Below are 20,178 nucleotides of genomic sequence, written 5' to 3'. Positions count from 1 at the left end.
TACGGCAGGAGGAGCATGTAGGCCAGCAGTCGCTGCAGCAGCAGTCGGTAAGGCGATTTCCGGATGGTCCGTCAATATAGAGAAATCTATACGTGAGGGGGTGACCAAGAGAAGATCATTAGTTCCCTTCAAGAGCTGAAGCTGGCAGGTGACTTTGTGGCTAAAGCCTCAGTCGATGTTATCAGATCTTCTGCAAGGGCTATGCGGGCATCAGTCATGGCAAGGAGAGCTCTATGGCTCAAACCATGGGTAGCGGACGCAGCATCAAAAACCAACTGATGCAAGATCCCTTATGACGGAGTTAATCTTTTCGGATCAAAGTTGGATTCAACAATCTCTAAAGTGACTGGAGGAAAATCGGGATTGATCCCTTCCAACAGACCGAAACCACAGAAAGGTCCTTTCTACAAACGTAACCTTCCGGAAAGGTACAGAGAGGCAAAGACATATAGGCTGGGGAGAGAGTTCAAAAGAACCTGGAGGAATCCTCAGTCTTCCTTTTTGAGGCTCCAAAAATCTAAGTCCACCCCGGGAGGGGAACACCAGAAATCTTTTTGAGGGTATGCCCATCCTTCCTGTGAGAAGCCTACCGTCATCCCCAGAAAAGAGAAAGGTACTGCTCAAATATGTGCTAGAATTAGTACAAAAGGGAGCAATCCTGGAGGTGCCACCATCTCAAAGAGGGTTGGGTCATTACTCCCACCTATTTCTAGTAAAGAAGAAAACTGGAGATTTGCGTCCCGTGATGGATCTAAAGAGTCTCAATAGAAAAATCCAGATCGAGGCCTTCAAGATGGAAAGCCTCCAGTCAATTCTGTTGGCAATAAACTTAGGAGACTGGATGCTATCCGTAGACTTATTGGACGCCTACCTACACGTGCCTATACACCCTGCTTTTCAGAGATATCTACGCTTTTCAACCGATCACCAGCACTTCCAATTTCAGTGCCTACCATTCGGCATCTCTTCTGCACCCAGGACCTTTACCAAAACCCTACTCCCTGTGATTGCATTTCTAAGGGAGAAAGGCCTGAGGCTGCATCACTATCTGGATGATATCCTACTCCTAGCAGACAGTCAAGAAGCCTTGATTCATCATAGCAACATACTAATCTCCACACTCCAGAGTTTCGGTTGATTGATCAACTGGAAAAAGAGGAACCTGCAGCCCACACAGAACATGGTCTTTCTAGGGGCAGAGTTGGATACCCTATCAAACAAGGTCCAATTACCTCTGGAGAAGGTAGCTCCATTAATCCGGAAGATAAGGAGGTTAATGACACAATCATTCCTTCCGGCCAGAGCCCGTTTGAGCATTCTGGGTTCCATGTCAGCCACTCTGCCAATGATCCAATGGGCACAATGGCTAATGAGAACACTGCAAACCTCATTTCTCACTCAGTGGGATGGAGCATCAATGCTTCAGACAATTTCCATTCGCAAGGGTGCGAAACAGTCAATTTGGTGGTGGATGCATGTCATCAACCTCAGGAATCACAGACCCATAGTTCCCCCAGAGCCAGAAGTGATCACTTCAGATGCCAGCCAGGAAGGATGGGGGGCTCACTACCGGAACCAAGCAGCCCAGGGTCAATGGCAATTCCAAGCGCAAGGCTTGGTGTTGAATATTCTAGAGCTAAGAGCAGCCTTTTAGGCCCTACTATCCTTCAGATCATCCCTGAAGGGGAAGAGCAAACTAATTCGAATGGACAACAAAGTTGCTGTTGCGTACATTCAGAGGCAAGGGGGCACCAGAAGCAAGACATTACTGGAGGAAGTTCGTCCAATCTTAGAATGGGCTCAACTCTTCCTGATGGACCTACGAGCTGTGTATGTTCCGGCAGCTCAGAACCTACTAGCTGATTGTTTGAGCAGGGAGTTCCTGTGAAACAACGAATGGTCTCTGAACAACCAAGTCTTCAGTCTTCTGACCAAAACTTGGGGAACCCTGGATATCGATCTGGCCGCAACACCTACAAACACCAAGTGCCAGAGCATTTCCATCAGCAGAGGGAGTAGACTGCCTTCTTCATCCATGGAACTTTCGTCTGGGGTATATATTTCCACCGACTCCGCTAATCGCGAGGTTCCTTTCCAGACTCGGGAAGTCATCAGCATTAGTAATAGCAGTAATTCCATTCTGGCCGAGGAGACCGTGGTTCACGACCTTGCTGCTGCTCAGTCTAGAGGACCCACTACCACTCCCGGTCACTCAGGATCTACTTTACCAGGGGCAGTTCTTCCATCCGGCTCCGGAGAGATTACACCTAATGGCATGGAGATTGAGAAGAATAGGCTCCTAGAACAGGGCTGTTCTCAGGAAGTCGTTTCTACATTACTTCAGGCTAGGAAGGGTACGACTAACACCACCTACGACAAAATATGGGAGGGATTCTCATCCATGGCTCAACAAAATAACTGGGATCCACTATCTCCAGAGATAGAATTTCTTCAAACAGGCCTAAATAGAGGTTTAAGTTCAAGTACCCTTAAAGTGCAGGTGTCAGCCTTATCTGCAAAGACGGGCTTCAGATGGGCATCTCATCCTCTTCTGATATAGTTTATGAGGGCATGTGTGAAAATTAGACCTCCAAGAAGACCAACGTGTCCAGCATGGGAGTTATCAGTAGTCCAGAACGCACTTTCAAATTCTCCCTTTCACCCAGCCGACTCTATCTCTCTGTGAAACTTAACGCTAAAATTAACATTTCTCATCGCCATCACTTCAGCGAAGAGAGTCTCAGAGATGCAAGTGTTAATGATTACAGAACCCTACATGCTTTTTTACCCAGATAGGGTAGTATTGAAACCTTCAGACCACTTTATTCTGAAGGTGGCAACATCCTTCCATTACAGCCAGATATATCTTCCAGTCTCTTCTGACGATCAGGGGCAACCACATGCCTTGGATGTAAAATCTTCCATTAGCAACTACCTGACAGCCTCAGTTTCCTTTAGGAGAACAAACAATCTATTGGTGGTTCCTCATGGAAGTAGAAAAGGTCACATGGCGTCATCTCGCACCATCGCATCATGGCTGGTCAAGTCAATCAAGAAAACCTACGGCATTCAAAATCTACCGATACCTGGAGGCATTAGAGCTCACTCAACAAGGGCAGTGGCAGCTTCATGGGCAGCATACTGCAGGCTTTCACCGGAAACAATCTGCAGGGCAGCGACCTGGTCCTCCAGGCACACTTTCATGTCCCACTATAGGGTGGACTCGGCCCAATTATCTCCAGTAGATTTCAGAAGATTCGTTATTCGGGCCAATTCTACTGCTATATGACTTAATAAATGTTACTTTTTTCCTTTTACCCACCCGACTGGCGAGTTATTTCCCAGTGTGTGCTGCCATGATGCATCAGGAAAACGGAAAATTGTATACTCACCTTTCCGTAATTTTCCTTTCCTGACGCATCTTCATGGCAGCACACAGCATCCCACCCTTCTTTAGGTGATAGTTACAGAGAACGAGGTGGGGTGCCTTTCCTTCAAATTAATATTTAACCAATCCTGTCAGGTTGTGGGGGCGGAGTCACAACCAGTGTGTCTGTTGCCATGAAGATGCGTCAGGAAAGGAAAATTACGGAAAGGTGAGTATACAATTTTCCGTTTTATACACACTGTTATTATTTTTAACACACCTGTAGCTGTGCTTTATTTGTGCATTTATTGGCTGAATTTTCGGTTCTGACTGGAGTGTACATTTACAAACCAAGCACTTAAGAAGATTTAAAACATGTTTCAAACGTATTTAAAATGTATTATATATAAATGCCTATGTGCAGAAGTTCTTAGGATGCCTGCTATTATTTTCACTTTGTTGTGAAATGTTTTCCTTTGAATTACAGCTTTATTTTTCAAACAGAGAATAGACCCACACAGACCAAATCTGATCTATTACTTCTGGAGAGAAACAAAGATGTCATTCTTCATTTAGTCCTACTGTCTTCTTCACCCACAGTGCTACATATGAATTGCCAAGTTATTCTCTGTGTTATATTATGTCAAAATAAATGAATACTTCATCTACTTTGTAATGTTCTGTTTACTACCACATAGCCAAAAATAAACTAAACTGCTTCTTACTGCTCAGGTTTGTCCAGGGGTTTTGAATGTTCCTTATTTTTTGAAGATTTGATATGTTTTTCAATCTTCTCCTGTTCTTCTGATACAGCTCTCTGTTGATGCAAAAACAGCACATTACTATGACAGGAAATTAAGCTAAGTCAAAGTTATCTCACTCACTTTTTTATATATCTTACATCCTGTACATCATATGTAACTTGTTTTTAACAACGAGTTTCAATTCTCCTGAGCTTAAGATGATTGTAGTGGTATTTGTTCACTTGCAACAACACATTGGAGTACTGTCCATGATACTTTTTTTATTTGCACCAACGGTTAATGGCATTATAACCCTTCCTTTCTGTACCTTGTGATTTCCACCTGCATAAGGTCTCCATTGATCATGTAGTTTCACGGTGCCATTAGTCGTTTGGTATGCACAACCTATAGTAGTGTACATTTTCACATCCCAGTGTCTGATGTTTTTGTTTGTGTTCAAATGTGAGATAGCAGCATGGCAATGCACAGGTTAATGCATGACCTCTCTCTGTAGTCTGAGAACCGATATTTCATGTGAGGAAACTACATATCCTGCAATCATTTTCTCAGTCTAGTGTTCTGCAGGTGAAAGCTTAAAGTGATTGTAAACCTTCCTATTTATTTATTTTTTTAAATAACAAAAATGTCATACTTACCTCCACTGTGCAACTCGTTTTGCACAGAGTGGTCCAGATCATCCTCTTCTGGGGTTCCTCTGCAGCTCTCGTGGCTCCTCCTCTCATCAGATAACCCCCTAGGAGAAGCACTCTCCCGGGGGGTTACCATGTGGGCATGCTCCCGAGTCCAGCATTTGCGTCAATAGACATGAATGCTGGACTCGGCCCCGCCCCCGGTGCCCGCGTCATTGGATTTGATTGACAGCAGTGGGAGCCAAAGGCTGCGCTGCTATCAATCTATCCAACCAAGAGCCGACACCCCATGCAGAGAGGAAGAGCACGTCTCCGCTGAGGGAATTGCAGGGCTCAGGTAATTAAAATGGGGGGGGGGGGGGGGGGGCGGTCACCGCCAGAAGTTTTTTTTTTCACCTTAATGCATAGGATGCATTAAGGTGAAAAAACACAAGGGTTTACAACCCCTTTAAAACAAAGTACATCTGATACAGGCCGAGCAAATAACACATATCTCACCATCATGGAAGATATGTGTTTTATCACATTAGCTCTCACACATTTGTGATGCAACACAGAAGAAATGGTGAGGCAAGCATTGGAAATTATGACCCAGAACAACAAGTTGCTTGTCCCTCTGTTGAATAGAGACAGGCTACCTGCAGCAATAAATGGACATAAGGAATTTGATCGGTCATAACACTGCAAACTGCAGCTACAACCTGTGAGCCCATACTAACAAGGTAAGGCAAAAAACAACAACACAGGGAATATAATTACACTCATACCTAGCTAAAACAACAAAAACTATTTTGTAACATGAGCTTATGGGGGTCCCCCCCCCCCCCCCCCCTTGGTCTAAGCAGTACTGCTTAGACTTAGAAGGAGCTAGTCCCCACAAAAACGTAATCTTAAATATTAACTGTTAGTGCAAATAAAAAAGTATGCTTATGTTCTAATTCCTAAGTGCAGTTTGACTAGGTGCCAGCTGACACAATTATCCATAAATCTTGTTGCTGACTTTCAATTACGGTAACTATTGTTGTGTATAAAAAAAGATTCAAACTAATGCCCTTCTCTGCCAAGGCAGTCCACACTGTTGCTGTCCCTGCACTGTTTTAATATTTCCGTTGATGGTATAGTGGGTCATTTCTCACACTGGGTCTGTACATCTACGAACCTAACTGCTAGTAGTGTTGGGCAACATTTTAGCTGTTGGTTCTTGGTGTACTGCCGCATAGTGAACAAACTCCTTGTCCACAACCTAGTGGCCATAACTTCTGAACTTGTTAAGGTGATACTAAAGCCTCGTACACGCCACTATTTTTTTCTGTTTATTCCCAGCAGATTGAACGAAAAAAAACCTGACAACTCAGGTCAGTGCCACTGTACTAACAATCTGATCTTAGTACAGTGATTTCCCCTGCTGAGCTATTGTATTCTGAAAGGCTGATGGCTCCCCCGCCAGAACACTCCGGTCAGCTGATCCAATGCCGATCGCCAGACCTTTTTCAGTCATGACCCTTCGACAAAAGCCGACTGAACGGCCGGCTTTTGTTGGACCGGCTGCTATACACATGGGCTGAATGTCGGCCATTTTCTATTGAACTGGCCAATGCTGGCTGACATTCAGCCATGTGTACTAGGCTTTAGGATAGCAAGTTAGCAGGGATAGGCGGGGATGGCACTAGACAATTAGCCTATAACTATATTAAATAAGGCCAGTAGTGACATGTATCATGTGCCTGATTTTGGCTTCAAACCTTACTGGGGTTCATTTACTAAAACTAGAGAGGGCAAAATCTGGTGTAACACTACATAGAAACCAGCTTTTTTTTATCAATGCTTAATTGAACAAATTGAAGTTAGAAGTTGATTGGCTATCATGCACAGCTGCAGCAGATTTTGCACTCTTCAGTTTTAGTAAATCAATTCCACTGTGTCCTGTATTGATTTTAGCCTAACCTTTTGTTCTGTTCTAATTGCTTCATTTTATCTAGTGCATTATGTTTCACTCTGCTGTTTGCTTCCATTGAACCTTGTGATTTATTTTACTTTCGAGTAATGCATCTATCCTAGCCACTTACTGCTATTTAGTTTCTGACCTTGACATTGCAAACCTTACCTGATCAATTCACTAAAGCATAATGCATGCAGTATATTCGGTACTGTTGTTTATTCAGCCATTTTTGCTATCAAAAACCATGTTTTGAAATGATTACAGGTTTTATCACACAGAACAGCTGGTTTTTACCACATGAATATTATGTTATTGATTTTTGTAGTATTTATATGCCAACCCCTATTCACAAGGAGTATTGCACAGGGCTTTCATGCCTTAAAATATTGCTTAATTCTGGTGAGTGTAAACTGTGTGGTCCAATCCAGGTGGAGAAAGTATTCTATTTCATGAAAATATAGTTTTTTAGCAGTTATGGATCAAAAATTTACAAAAGCAACAGTTATAGTCTATCTCAAGCCAAATATGTTTTGATTAGTTTTGGAAAGACTAGAGAACATTTGCATTTCCCTCACTTTCCATCCCTTTGACAGCAGAAGATGGAAGTAAGGGAAAATCTCCCCACTAGAGATGAAGACAACAATAATAACCCTGATAACATTTGCGTGTGAGCTACACTCTATAAAGCTCTCGACCAACAAAAACAGCGTATGGTTATGTACGGATTTAAACTAAGAATGCAAAAAGTCACCAGCATTCCAACAGTGTTTAGATGTGGTAATATAGTCAGCTTGTAGGGGTCCTACAGGGTACATACTATGTTACAAATGAGAAAACTCAGATTTATGCGCCCCTCTCGAGTTTTCACCACTGCGCTCAAATGCCAGGCAGAAGGGTGCTTACCCCCTACAAAAGAGAACGTCCTAATGAAATAACTATAGAGCTGCCACTTAAAATAAATGAAATAAACTGTGCAAACCTTTCTATTGCTTACAAGTAACCCTAAGCTGTATTGGTACTTGCAAACCAATAAAAGTGGCGCTAAATGGAGGTATAACTACCAGCTAATACATATAATAGTGATCTAGTGTTCTAGCAAACAATGTGTATAAATAAAGGGTAAAAAAAAACAATCATGGAAAATCTCATCAGTGTGAGAAAATAGAAATCGTGAAAAATCCCTGTAAAAGTGTGTCATACACACAGCAATATATATTGTATAATGATATAAAACGTGAAATATAAATGATATTAGTCCATAAAGATTCCACAGGCAGGACACCGTGCAGGAAAGGTGAGGTATCTGGAAACAATCCACCAATTCACTCAGTGTTAGTGATTCCTCTCCCCTTGAATTCAACACTCACCAGCTCCACATGCCTCACACTCTCGTGTTTTGGCAATAAGGCATAGGTATAAGGTTGGTCAATGGAAGGTCAAAGGATCCAGATTCTTTAATTATCCAAGTGTCACCTCAATTCATAAAAAGAACTCAAAATAGTGTGATACCGTAAAATATATAAAATGTATTCAACTTAAAACTTCAATCATTACACTCACAAGAAAAAAACTTGATTCAAGCCAAACTGACACTGCAAAGCAAATCCAAATCAAACTCAATCCTCCTCTGTGAAACGCCCAGCACCACTGTGAGTGTCCTGCCTGTGGAATCTTTATGGACTAATATCATTTATATTTCACGTTTTATATCATTATACAATATATATTGCTGTGTGTATGACACACTTTTACAGGGATTTTTCACGATTTCTATTTTCTCACACTGATGAGATTTTCCATGATTGTTTTTTTTACCCTTTATTTATACACATTGTTTGCTAGAACACTAGATCACTATTATATGCATTAGCTGGTAGTTATACCGCCATTTAGCGCCACTTTTATTGGTTTGCAAGTACCAATACAGCTTAGGGTTACTTGTAAGCAATAGAAAGGTTTGCACAGTTTACATACTATGTTGCCATGAGGATGGGACCATGCAAGGTACCAAAACATCATCTATGTTACCATTTGATTTCATGTAAAAAATTCACACTTGTGTAATACTTTTGTTTAGAAGAGAAACTATTAATGTGATGAAAAAATGTATGCAGTTAAAATAACTGATGTAGCTTAGTAAATCCTATGTTTTTTTGCGTTTAGTCTGCATCAAAATTCCATCTCTTTTGTAGTATGAAATGTTGAAGCATTTCAATAAAAATGATCCCGTAGCCATTTACGGACCGTCCGCCGCAGTTTTACGGAGGATATCGTTGTTATGGCAGAAGCTAACTGCCATAACCCCGGTATCCTCTTCTACAAGATAAAAGTGGTCTCTGCAGCGGATTCGCCGTGAGATCACTTTTATTGGCAGCGGAACAGGGCCCCCCCCTCCTACCACACTCCGGTGCCCTCCACCGATCGCGTATTGTCTTTTATTAGGTATGGAAACGAGTGAGGGGAAGATGGCGCCACCCGTCTCCATAACAATGCAGGGTGGAAGCAACGTCAAAACGTCACTTCCGCCCACAGCTCTTAAAAGGCCATTTTTTAAATCACAATTTTTTTATTGCATTTTTGTGTAAATATGAGATCTGAGGTCTTTTTGACCCCAGATCTCATATTTAAGAGGTCCTGTCATGCTTTTTTTCTACTACAAGGGATGTTTACATTCCTTGTAATAGGAATAAAAGTGACAATTAAAAAAAAAAAAAAACAGTGTAAAAATAAAAGGTAAAATAAATAAGAAAAAATAATTTTTTTAAAAATGCACCGTCCCGACAAGGTTGCGCGCAGAAGCGAACGCATACGTGAGTAGCGCCCGCATATGAAGGGTGTTCAAACCACACATGTGAGGTATCGCCATGATCGGTAGAGCAAGAGCAATAATACTAGCCCTAGAACTCCTCTGTAAATCAAAACATGCAACCTGTAGAATTTTTTAAACGTCGCCTATGGAGATTTTTAAGGGTAAAAGTTTGTCGCCATTCCACGAGCGGACGCAATTTTGAAGCGTGACATGTTGGGTATCTATTTACTTGGCACAACATTATCTTTCACAATATAAAAAAATGGGCTAACTTTTCTGTTGTCTTATTTTTTTAATTCAAAAAAGTGTATTTTTTCCAAAAAAAAAACTTGTAAGACCGCTGCGCAAATACGGTGTGACAGCAAGTATTGCAACGACCGCCATTTTATTCTCTAGGGTGTTAGAAAAAAAATGTATAATGTTTGGGGGTTCTAAGTAATTTTCTAGCAAAAAAAACCTGTTTTTAACTTGTAAACAACAAATCTCAGAAAGAGGCTAGGCTGTATGAAGGAGCATTTCAGGATGTTCTCCAACAGGTAGAGATTCTACACTAGACCATACGTATGCATCAATATATGACCATAAACACCTAAATTGCCTTTCATTATTTTAGGATCATAGACATTTTGATATACAAGATAAGGAAAAGAATAAAAGAATATATCAACCGATATTGATATAATTTAAATATATTTTAGCTGCATGTACATTTAAATATCTTGTTCAAATAATACTTACATTTTCATACAAAGCTTGAAGAGTTTCTAAATCAACAACTGAATAGTCCATTTTTAAAATGGCTAAAATAAGAAAAAATAAAACGTGTTACACAATACATATCTTTTAATGGAACTGTAATCAAGATTTATTTTAGTGCTTTTAGTGCTGACCTTTTTTTTTTTTTTTTTTTTTTTTTTTTTAGAAAACCCAAGTTTTTCCCAAATTTAAAAATATGTTTATTTAGTGCATTTTTGGCTTTTAAATCTCTCCTTTGATATATAGTAAGCCTGACAAGGTCAGCATGATGGAATAGCAAGAAGCATTATAAGGAAATCAGCAATGGCAGCCTCTTTATTTCACTCTATATTTAGCTTGCTGTCTATGGCATTTTTAAAGGAGAGCTTCCACATGCTTTTTGCCAGCTAGTATTGACTCGCAGGCTTCACCTTTCTTAAGCTATCCTAATATACCCACTGACTGTGGTATGTACACAACCCAGGAGTCCCACATAATCGTTCTCAATGAAGAGCTTTCAGGCCTGATTCGCATCTAGGCAGGTTGCAGTTTGCATATTGCAGGTGCAATTTGCGTTTTTTAACACACGCTTTTGGTCCATTGAAGTCTATGGAACTAAAAAAACAGAAAAAAGTCTCTGGCCCTTTCCATAAAATGCACAGATGTGAACTACATCCATAGGAAACCAAGTTAAGATAAGATAAGATAAGATAAGGGACTATATACATGATTTTAGTAATAAGAATGATATCATTAGCAGTAATCAGCATGGATTCATGAAGAATCGTTCTTGCCAAACCAATCTATTAACCTTCTATGAGGAGGTGAGTTGCCATCTAGATAAAGGAAGGCCCGTAGACGTGGTGTATCTGGATTTTGCAAAAGCATTTGACACAGTTCCCCATAAACGTTTACTGTACAAAATAAGGTGCGTTGGCATGGACCATAGGGTGAGTACATGGATTGAAAACTGGCTACAAGGGCGTGTTCAGAGGGTGGTGATAAATGGGGAGTACTCAGAATGGTCAGGGGTGGGTAGTGGGGTCCCCCAGGGTTCTGTGCTGGGACCAATCCTATTTAATTTGTTCATAAATGACCTGGAGGATGGGATAAACAGTTCCATCTCTGTATTTGCAGACGATACTAAGCTAAGCAGGGCAATAACTTCTCCGCAGGATGTGGAAATCTTGCAAAAAGACCTGAACAAATTAATGGGGTGGGCGACTACATGGCAAATGAGGTTCAATGTAGAAAAATGTAAAATAATGCATTTGGGTGTCAAAAATATGAATGCAATCTATACACTGGGGGGAGAACCTCTGGGGGAATCTAGGATGGAAAAGGACTTGGGGGTCCTAGTGGATGATAGGCTCAGCAACGGCATGCAATGCCAAGCTGCTGCTAATAAAGCAAACAGAATATTGGCATGCATTAAAAGGGGGATCAACTGCAGAGATAAAACGATAATTCTCCCGCTCTACAAGACTCTGGTCCGCCCGCACCTGGAGTATGCTGTCCAGTTCTGGGCACCAGTCCTCAGGAAGGACGTACTGGAAATGGAGCGAGTACAAAGAAGGGCAACAAAGCTAATAAAGGGTCTGGAGGATCTTAGTTATGAGGAAAGGTTGCGAGCACTGAACTTATTCTCTCTGGAGAAGAGACGCTTGAGAGGGGATATGATTTCAATTTACAAATACTGTACTGGTGACCCCACAATAGGGATAAAACTTTTTCGCAGAAGAGAGTTTAATAAGACTCGTGGCCACTCATTGCAATTAGAGGAAAAGAGGTTTAACCTTAAACTACGTAGAGGGTTCTTTACTGTAAGAGCGGCAAGGATGTGGAATTCCCTTCCACAGGCGGTGGTCTCAGCGGGGAGCATTGATAGCTTCAAGAAACTATTAGATAATCACCTGAATGACCGCAATATACAGGGATATGTAATGTAATACTGACACATAATCACACACATAGGTTGGACTTGATGGACTTGTGTCTTTTTTCAACCTCACCTACTATGTAACTATGTAAATGGACTGTAGTATGTTTCTGCAAAACTGAAAGCTCACTAAAACATGCATAGGTGTGAATTAGGCCTTAGTGTAAAAAACACGTCAAAGTTACACAGTGATCCAAAATGTCCCAGTTCTCTAAAACAGTGGTTCTCAACCCTGTCCTCAAGTACCCCCAACAGGCCATATTTTGTGAATTTCTCTTAGATAAAATAGCTGTCCAAAATACCAAGCCATTAACTATTATTTAAAGCACCTGTGCAAGATACATGGCCTTTTGGGGGTACTCGAGGACAGGGTTGAGAACCACTGCTCTAAAACACCTGGTAACTTGACCCTATTGTCTTGTAAACACTACGACAAAATCAGATAGAAAAATTCTGCTTTTGGAGCGATCATCTATTGAGAGCCAATCATGACAGTTCATGCAAAATTATCTGAAGGGACAAGCACAAAATGTTTTCTCATACGATAACAGTGAATGATTTTCATTTATTCAGTGCAGTATTCGTCCATAAAAAAAAATTTGAGACAAAGGCAGCACATGTTCGGAAACTTAAGAATACATTACAATACAATACAATACATTACATAATTATGGGAAGCTTTATTCTGTCTTTCGTGAATTTTCCTAACTCTAGTAACCTATTCATTTTCAATATGAGACTAGCATGCAAAAAAAGGATGATCATTCGTCCAATATTTTCATTGTGTGCACCAGGCTTAAAGCAGAGCTCCACCCAAAAGGGGAAGTTCAGCCTTAAATACTCCTCTCTGCCACTTTTGGCATGTCATTTTTTTGGGGGGGAGCGGGTACCTAGGCAATCTGAGCGGAAGTTCTTCTCTCCCTCTCCCTCCAGTAATCTAGGACATGTCACAGGTCCTAGATGACTGCTGGACCATTCAGGACATGCAGCGCGAAGCACAGTTGAAATGCTGGCGCCTGGGAGAGAAGAGATGGCTCGGGTAAGCACATCACTGGATCGTGGGACAAAGGTGAGTTTGTGTTTATTAAAAGTCAGCAGCTACATTTTTTGTAGCTGCTGACTTTTAATAAACATAAACTCCTAATCCTTCACCAACCAAACCCTAACATGTAAACAAAACCCTAAAATCAGCCCTCAGATCCTAACCTGCACCCTAACACTTAACGCAGAAAAATACACAGATGAAATACATATAAGAGATCTGTTTAATCTGTCAAAGAATGTGTTTTTTTTATCCAGTCTCAAGATAGAAAGCCCTGTCGACAGCTCAGTCAACTGGATGATCTGAATTTTCTCTGTTGAAGTAATAGTATGTTACCCTAGGTGCTAAAATCAGCTTTCCATTTCATCAATACCTGGTCCTGCCATAAAGGTCCTTGTTTAGGTACTCCCTGTTATATGCCAACACTCTATTCCTGTCCACCATTTGTGCTCCTGCAGTGTAACCATTAAGAATGAGCTCGATGGTCGGGTCGAACATAAGTTCAACTTAAACATCGGGTGTTCGCTCATTCGCCAAACATTATCTGGTGCCTCAGATGACGTCTTGATGACGAAACGCGTAAGGCGTGGTCACGTTGGTACGCATAAGTTGCTGCACAGTCTATTGTTGGTTCGCTTCCGGTTTTTGGCTGATCGGCTGTGGAACGCACGCCGCTGCCTCGCCACTGTCTCCATCGGCTTTTCTTTAGCCGGCGGAACAGTGCCATTTTTAATTACACTTTATTGTTCTACCTAATTTTAATCATTCCATTTTTTATGTGAGCTGATATAATTAATAAAACATATTTTTGGATTTACACTATGAGGCTCCTTCTTTCTCCATGCATACGGATACGCTCTGGTGGACTATTTTAAAGGAGCAGTGACAACCCAGAACAGGAAGGGGATCGCGGATCCGTAAAAGGGGACACCGATCGAATTCTATCAGTGGATTTATTTTCACTTGCCCATTACCCCTGCAGGGATTGGGTCTTCCGGTGAGTGGGGACACAAGTGGGGGTTCCAGAAGAAGAGTTTTACACCATGATCACAACAAATTTTCATGGGATCTTTTTGGATCGCTAAGACACTTTTTCACAGTTTTTCTTCCTTTTTCATGTAGAATTTTATTTTTGGACACTTACACGATTTGGACTTGATTTATGACTATTTTGGTGCACTATCATACTTATTATTTATTACACCGTTGTTGCTATTTGTGCATCTTTTAGACATTTTTGTGCATTTGTTCTTGCATTTTTGTTTACTCACGCCACCATTACGCACATTTACACATTGGTATAATTTACTTTTTTGAGTGCATGTATCTCTTATATGATTATTTACAACACATTTGCACTTCTGTTTTTTACACTATGTGACGTTTGATATTTATGGTATACACATGACATGTTTTGTTTAACATCCGTTCATAGTCTTTCTCACAATATTATCACTACACACTTCCTATTAATACACACTTTTGAACAGCGCCACATTCCCCACTAGAGTTTTTTAAGATTTTTTATTATGGAACATTCGCCTTTGGCAGGGTGCCTTTGGGCAGTCATGGCTCAGGGGGACTAAGTCCATGTCCCACACTATATAAGGCTGCTTACAGAGCGGCCGTGTGTAGTGTTTTTGGTGTGGACAGAGAGATAGCTTGAGTTAGATTAAGCAGGCAGGTTATTCAGTTAGTGGCAGTGTATTTGATATATATGTAGCGCCCTGCTCCTTTTGATCAGGCGCTCGCATGTAAATTTAGTTTTTGGCTGAGCTGTAATCAGCTTAGATTTAATGTATATAGTTTACTGGATCTGTTCTGGAATTGACTTGGTTGTGCAGTTCCCACTGTTGTCAGTAGGTGTCACTGGTACCATGGGACAGTGTGCGAATAACAACCTAGTGAAATTTTAATGAATATTCTTCTTTCAGAAACAGCCCAGTGGGAGGTTCCTGCCGCTGTGAATTCTGGGAGAGAGTATTTATGGAACAGATGCCATGTGCTTTGGGGAGTTCTTACCTCGTGGCCCTCCGGGCTGGAGGCTGCGTCACTGCAGCTGTGCAAGTAGGCCCAGAAGCCTGTCTGGGGCCTACTACCTCATTGGTGGTCCTTAGGCTGTCTTGCCTGTTAGGAAGAAGAGGAGCCAAACTGAGAAAATCCAGGGGAGGACCCTTGCTGGAGAGAGCCAGGATGAAGGTTGGTCTCTTAGAAGGGCCTGGTGACTTACTTGGAGGACGCAACTATCTCTAACCTACCCTTACAGTACTGCCGGGTTGGCTTAAAGGTTCTGGTACTGTGAAGAAGCTGCTCTACAATTTGAATCAAGGTAACTAACTGTCTGGCTGCTAAGTTTGTGAGAGAGACTTATCCAGGCGTATGCTGGCTGCTAAGCCTGTGAGAGAGGCTTGTCCAGACATCTTGCAGGTTGCTAGGTCTTTGGCAGAGATCTACCCAGCCATACAAGTTTTACAGAGAGAAAGCTGTGTTTTGTCCTATATTCTGAAGAGTCCGTAAGTGATCTGCTACAAAAAGGTATCTGCAGTTCCCCTTCAACCTCTTTACTGCTACTTCTTTCAAGTTGTCTTGTAATAAAGCATTGGAAAAAGAACTAAGTGACTGGTGCATACATTGGTGGGCGCAAGGCTCAATATAGACTCTAAGTTCCTGATGTGGTGAAACTACAGGTAAGGGGTAACGGCAACAACCCAATTTAAATCAGCAGCTCCTTCGGGGGTCAGTGCTACATATATATATATATATATATACAGTCAGTCTAATATAGATATATAGATATATATATATATATATATATATATATATATATATATATATATATAAAAATATATATATATATATATATATATATATATATATATATATACTCTGCATTTAGCATAGACTATATATTCAGTGTTTACTTTATATAAAGTCAGTGCAGGCAGTGTATTAATAAATAAATAAATATAAATATATATATATATATATATATATATATATATATATATATATATATATATATATATATATATATATATATATATATATATAGTCTAGTATACACAGTGGGGACAGAAAGTATTCAGTCCTAAGTATTCAGACCCTTTGCTCAGTATTTAGTAGAAGCACCCTTTTGATCTAAGCCATGAGTCTTTTTGGGAAAGATGCAACACGTTTTTCACACCTGGATTTGGGGATCCTCTGCCATTCCTTCTTGCAGATCCTCTCCAGTTCTGTCAGGTTGGATGGTAAACATGGGTGGACAGCCATTTTTAGGTCTCTCCAGAGATGCTCGATTGGGTTTAAGTCAGGGCTCTGGCTGGGCCATTCAAGAACAGTCACAGAGTAGTTGTGAAGCCACTCCTTCGTTATTTTAGCTGTGTGCTTAGGGTCATTGTCTTGTTGGAAGGTAAACCTTCGGCCCAGTCTGAGGTCCTGAGCACTCTGGAGAAGGTTTTCATCCAGGATATCCCTGTACTTGGCCGCATTCATCTTTCCTTCGATTGCAACCAGTCGTCCTGTCCCTGCAGCTGAAAAACACCCCCACAGCATGATGCTGCCACCGCCATGCTTCACTGTTGGGACTGTATTGGACAGGGGATGAGCAGTGCCTGGTTTTCTCCACACATACCGCTTAGAATTAAGGCCAAAAAGTTCTATCTTGGTCTCATCAGACCAAAGAATCTTATTTCTCACCATCTTGGAGTCCTTCAGGTGTTTTTTTTAGCAAACTCCATGCGGGCTTTCATGTATCTTGCACTAAGGAGAGGCTTCCGTCGGGCCACTCTGCCATAAAGCCCCGACTGGTGGAGGGCTGCAGTGATGATTGACGTTCTACAACTTTCTCTCATCTCCCGACTGCATCTCTGGAGCTCAGCCACAGTGATCTTTGGGTTCTTCTTTACCTCTCTCACCAAGGCTCTTCTCCCCCAATAGCTCAGTTTGGCCAGACGGCCAGCTCTAGGAAGGGTTCTGGTCGTCCCAAACGTCTTCCATTTTAAGGATTATGGAGGCCACTGTGCTCTTAGGAACCTTAAGTGCAGCAGAAATATTTTTGTAACCTTGGCCAGATCTGTGCCACAAATCTGTCTCTGAGCTCTTCAGGCAGTTCCTTTGACCTCATGATTCTCATTTGCTCTGACATGCACTGTGAGCTGTAAGGTCTTATATAGACAGGTGTGTGGCTTTCCTAATCAAGTCCAATCAGTATAATTAAACACAGCTGGACTCAAATGAAGGTGTAGAACCATGTAGGACCATGTGAATTTTCAGTTTTTCTTTTTTAATAAATCTGCAAAAATGTAAACAATTCTGTGTTTTTCTGTCAATATGGGGTGCTGTGTGTACATTAATGAGGAAAAAAATGAACTTAAATGATTTTAGCAAATAGCTGCAATATAACAAAGAGTGAAAAATTTAAGGGGGTCTGAATACTTTCCGTCTCCACTGTATATACTCTGCATTCAGTGTAGCCTATATCTACAGTGCATGCTGTGGTGTACTGTTTCTAATACACTTCAGGCGGTGTATTAATATATATATATATATATATATATACTCTGCATTTAGTGTAGCCTATATCTACAGTGCATTCCATGGTGTACTGTTTCTAATATACTTCAGGCAGTGTACACAGTATCTAATACAGTGTGTACAGTTTCTACTACACTTCTGGTGGAGTACACAGTATACAAATACAGTGCAGCCGTTGTACACTTTCTAATACACTTCAGGCGGTGTACACAGTATCTAATATCATGTCTGGAAGCCCATCAAGGAGAGGGAGACACTCACAGGCCACTAAAAGAGGGCAAGCAGTCTCTGTGTTTACAGTCAACAGTGGTGGTCGTGGACATGGTGCATCCCTTGTAGGTGGCCGTGGGGCACGCTTGTCCTTTTTTGAGCCACAGCATGCAGAAGAGTTGGTGGAGTGGATAACGAAGCCATCCTCATCCTCCTCAACCTCTGTCACCCAGGCTCAGAGTAGTTTGCCTTCCAACGCAGCTATCAAAGCAGCTTATTCCACCGGCTCCTTGTCCACAGTCACTCCTTCCATAGCCCCACCATCATGCACGGAGGAGTCCTCAGAATTATTCAACCACAGTGTTGATTATATGCGCATGGATTTGAAGGCTCCAATGTTGGTTCACAGGTTGAGGAAGGGAGTAATGTGAGCCTAGAGAGGGGGGTGCCACAGAAGGACAAGAAACTGGCAGTCATGTTCCCCCAGCTGCACCATACTGCCAAGTTTGCTCCAGTGACGAGGAGGGAGGGGATGATGAGGTCACTGACTGTACTTGGGTGCCTGAGAGAAGAGAGGAGGAAAGTGAAGCACAACTCCAACGAGGCAGGATGTCTTCTAGGGGGCAGCTTAAGGGCAGCCACCCTATTGCATCACACCGCAGAGCTCCACAGGTGCAGGGCGCTGCTGAATCCCCACTGACTTTTAAAAGTTCCTTGTTGTGGGCCTTTTTCAACACGTGTGCAGCAGATCGCACAGTTGCTGCTTGCAACCTATGTCTGAAGTGGATCAAGCGTGGCCAGAACAGCAGCTGCTTGGGCGCCACATGCTTGACCAGACATATGACGACCTGCCATGCAGTCCGTTGGCATCAGCACTTGAAAGGCCCACATCAAAGAAAAAGGCGAAGTTCTCCTTGCGCCTCATCTGGGATCTCCAACCCTACTATACCTCCAGTCCTCTCAAAAGCCTGCACTGAGAGGAATGAAGGTATAGCAATAGGTGTCCCAAGTACTTGCAGCCGATCTGCTAGCAGTACACCACCAATTGATTTTAGCACTGAAATTTCCCTACTCCAGTTGCTGAACCGTAAAAAGAAATTCGGTCCCAGCTATCCACATGCTCAGCATCTAAATGCTAGCTTGGCCAAATTACTAGCACTGCAACTGCTGCCTTTTCAGCTGGTTCACAATTTTGGATTCACAATTTTGTGAATTTGTGGAATGTGCTGTACCTCAGTGGCAGGTTCCAAAACACCATTTCTTTTCACTGAAGGCCATTCCGTCTCTCTACTGGCATGTGGAAGGCAATGTTTTGGCCTTGTTGGACAGGGTGGTCAGCAGTAAGGTTCATATTACCGCTGACCTATGGTCCAGCAGGCATGGGCAGGGACGTTACTTTTCCTTCATGGCGCACTGAGTAATTCTGCTGGCAGCTGGGAAGATTGCAGGACAGGGTTCAGTGTTAGAGCTTGTTCCGTCACCACGCCTCCAAAATGCTAGTGGTGATTCTGCCACAGCTTTCTCCACCCCCTCCTTTTTCTCTTCCTCTATGGCCTCTTCTGCAGATTTATCCTCCGAACCAGCTGTGCTTCGTAAGCTTTCAAGTGGATATGCAAGCAGTCAGGCTAAACAGTGCCATGTGGTGCTTGAGTTGGTGTGCCTAGGGGACAGGAGCCACACTGGGGCAGAAATTCTGTCAACTCTGCAGGTGGTTGACGCCATGCCAGCTTCAGCCAGGAATGGTTGTATGCGACAGTGGCAACAACCTTCTCTCTGCCCTCCGACAGGGACACTTGACTCATGTTCCATGTTTGGCACACGTCCTGAATTTGGTGGTGTAGCAGTTCTTAAGCAGGTACCCAGGCTTACAGGATCTCCTAAGGCAGGTCAGAAAAGTCTGTGGTTATTTCCGCCGGTCATACAATGCCAGTGCTCAGCTCACTGACATTCAAAGGAAATGCAACCTGCCCACCAACCGCCTCATATGTGACATGCCCACCAGGCGGAACTCAACGCTGGCAATGCTACAGCAGCTGCACACACAGCAGAGGGCCATCAATGAGTACCTGTGCGAGTATGGCACCAGGACAGGGTCAGAGGAGCTTGGCTTCTTTTCACCACGCCAGTGGCTACTGATCAAGGATGCATGCACTGTCCTGTCACCATTTTAGGAGGCCACAAGGATGGTGAGCACAGACAATGCATGCATCA

At 42.2% G+C, this 20,178-nt stretch overlaps 1 protein-coding gene across 3 annotated transcripts in view; it reads right to left on the bottom strand.

The window, feature by feature from the left end:
* Positions 1-20,178, bottom strand: part of FMN2 (formin 2) — a 262,967-nt gene that overhangs the window by 158,885 nt on the left and 83,904 nt on the right. For all 3 annotated transcript variants that reach the window (XR_012243937.1, XM_073627509.1, XM_073627510.1), the window contains exons 8-9: positions 10,247-10,308; positions 4,093-4,184 (exon numbers count right to left, since the gene is read on the bottom strand). Coding sequence is in view for 2 of the 3 variants with exons in the window: in XM_073627509.1 (XP_073483610.1) it covers positions 4,093-4,184; positions 10,247-10,308 (154 nt within the window). In the remaining variant the exon portion in view is untranslated. The remainder of the gene's footprint in view (positions 1-4,092; positions 4,185-10,246; positions 10,309-20,178) is intronic.

The sequence above is a fragment of the Aquarana catesbeiana genome, linkage group LG04, assembly GCF_042186555.1.
Source record: "Aquarana catesbeiana isolate 2022-GZ linkage group LG04, ASM4218655v1, whole genome shotgun sequence".
Lineage (NCBI taxonomy): Eukaryota > Metazoa > Chordata > Amphibia > Anura > Ranidae > Aquarana > Aquarana catesbeiana.
Note: the sequence above shows the minus strand (reverse complement) of the source record. Positions and strands in the feature narration are given on the sequence as shown.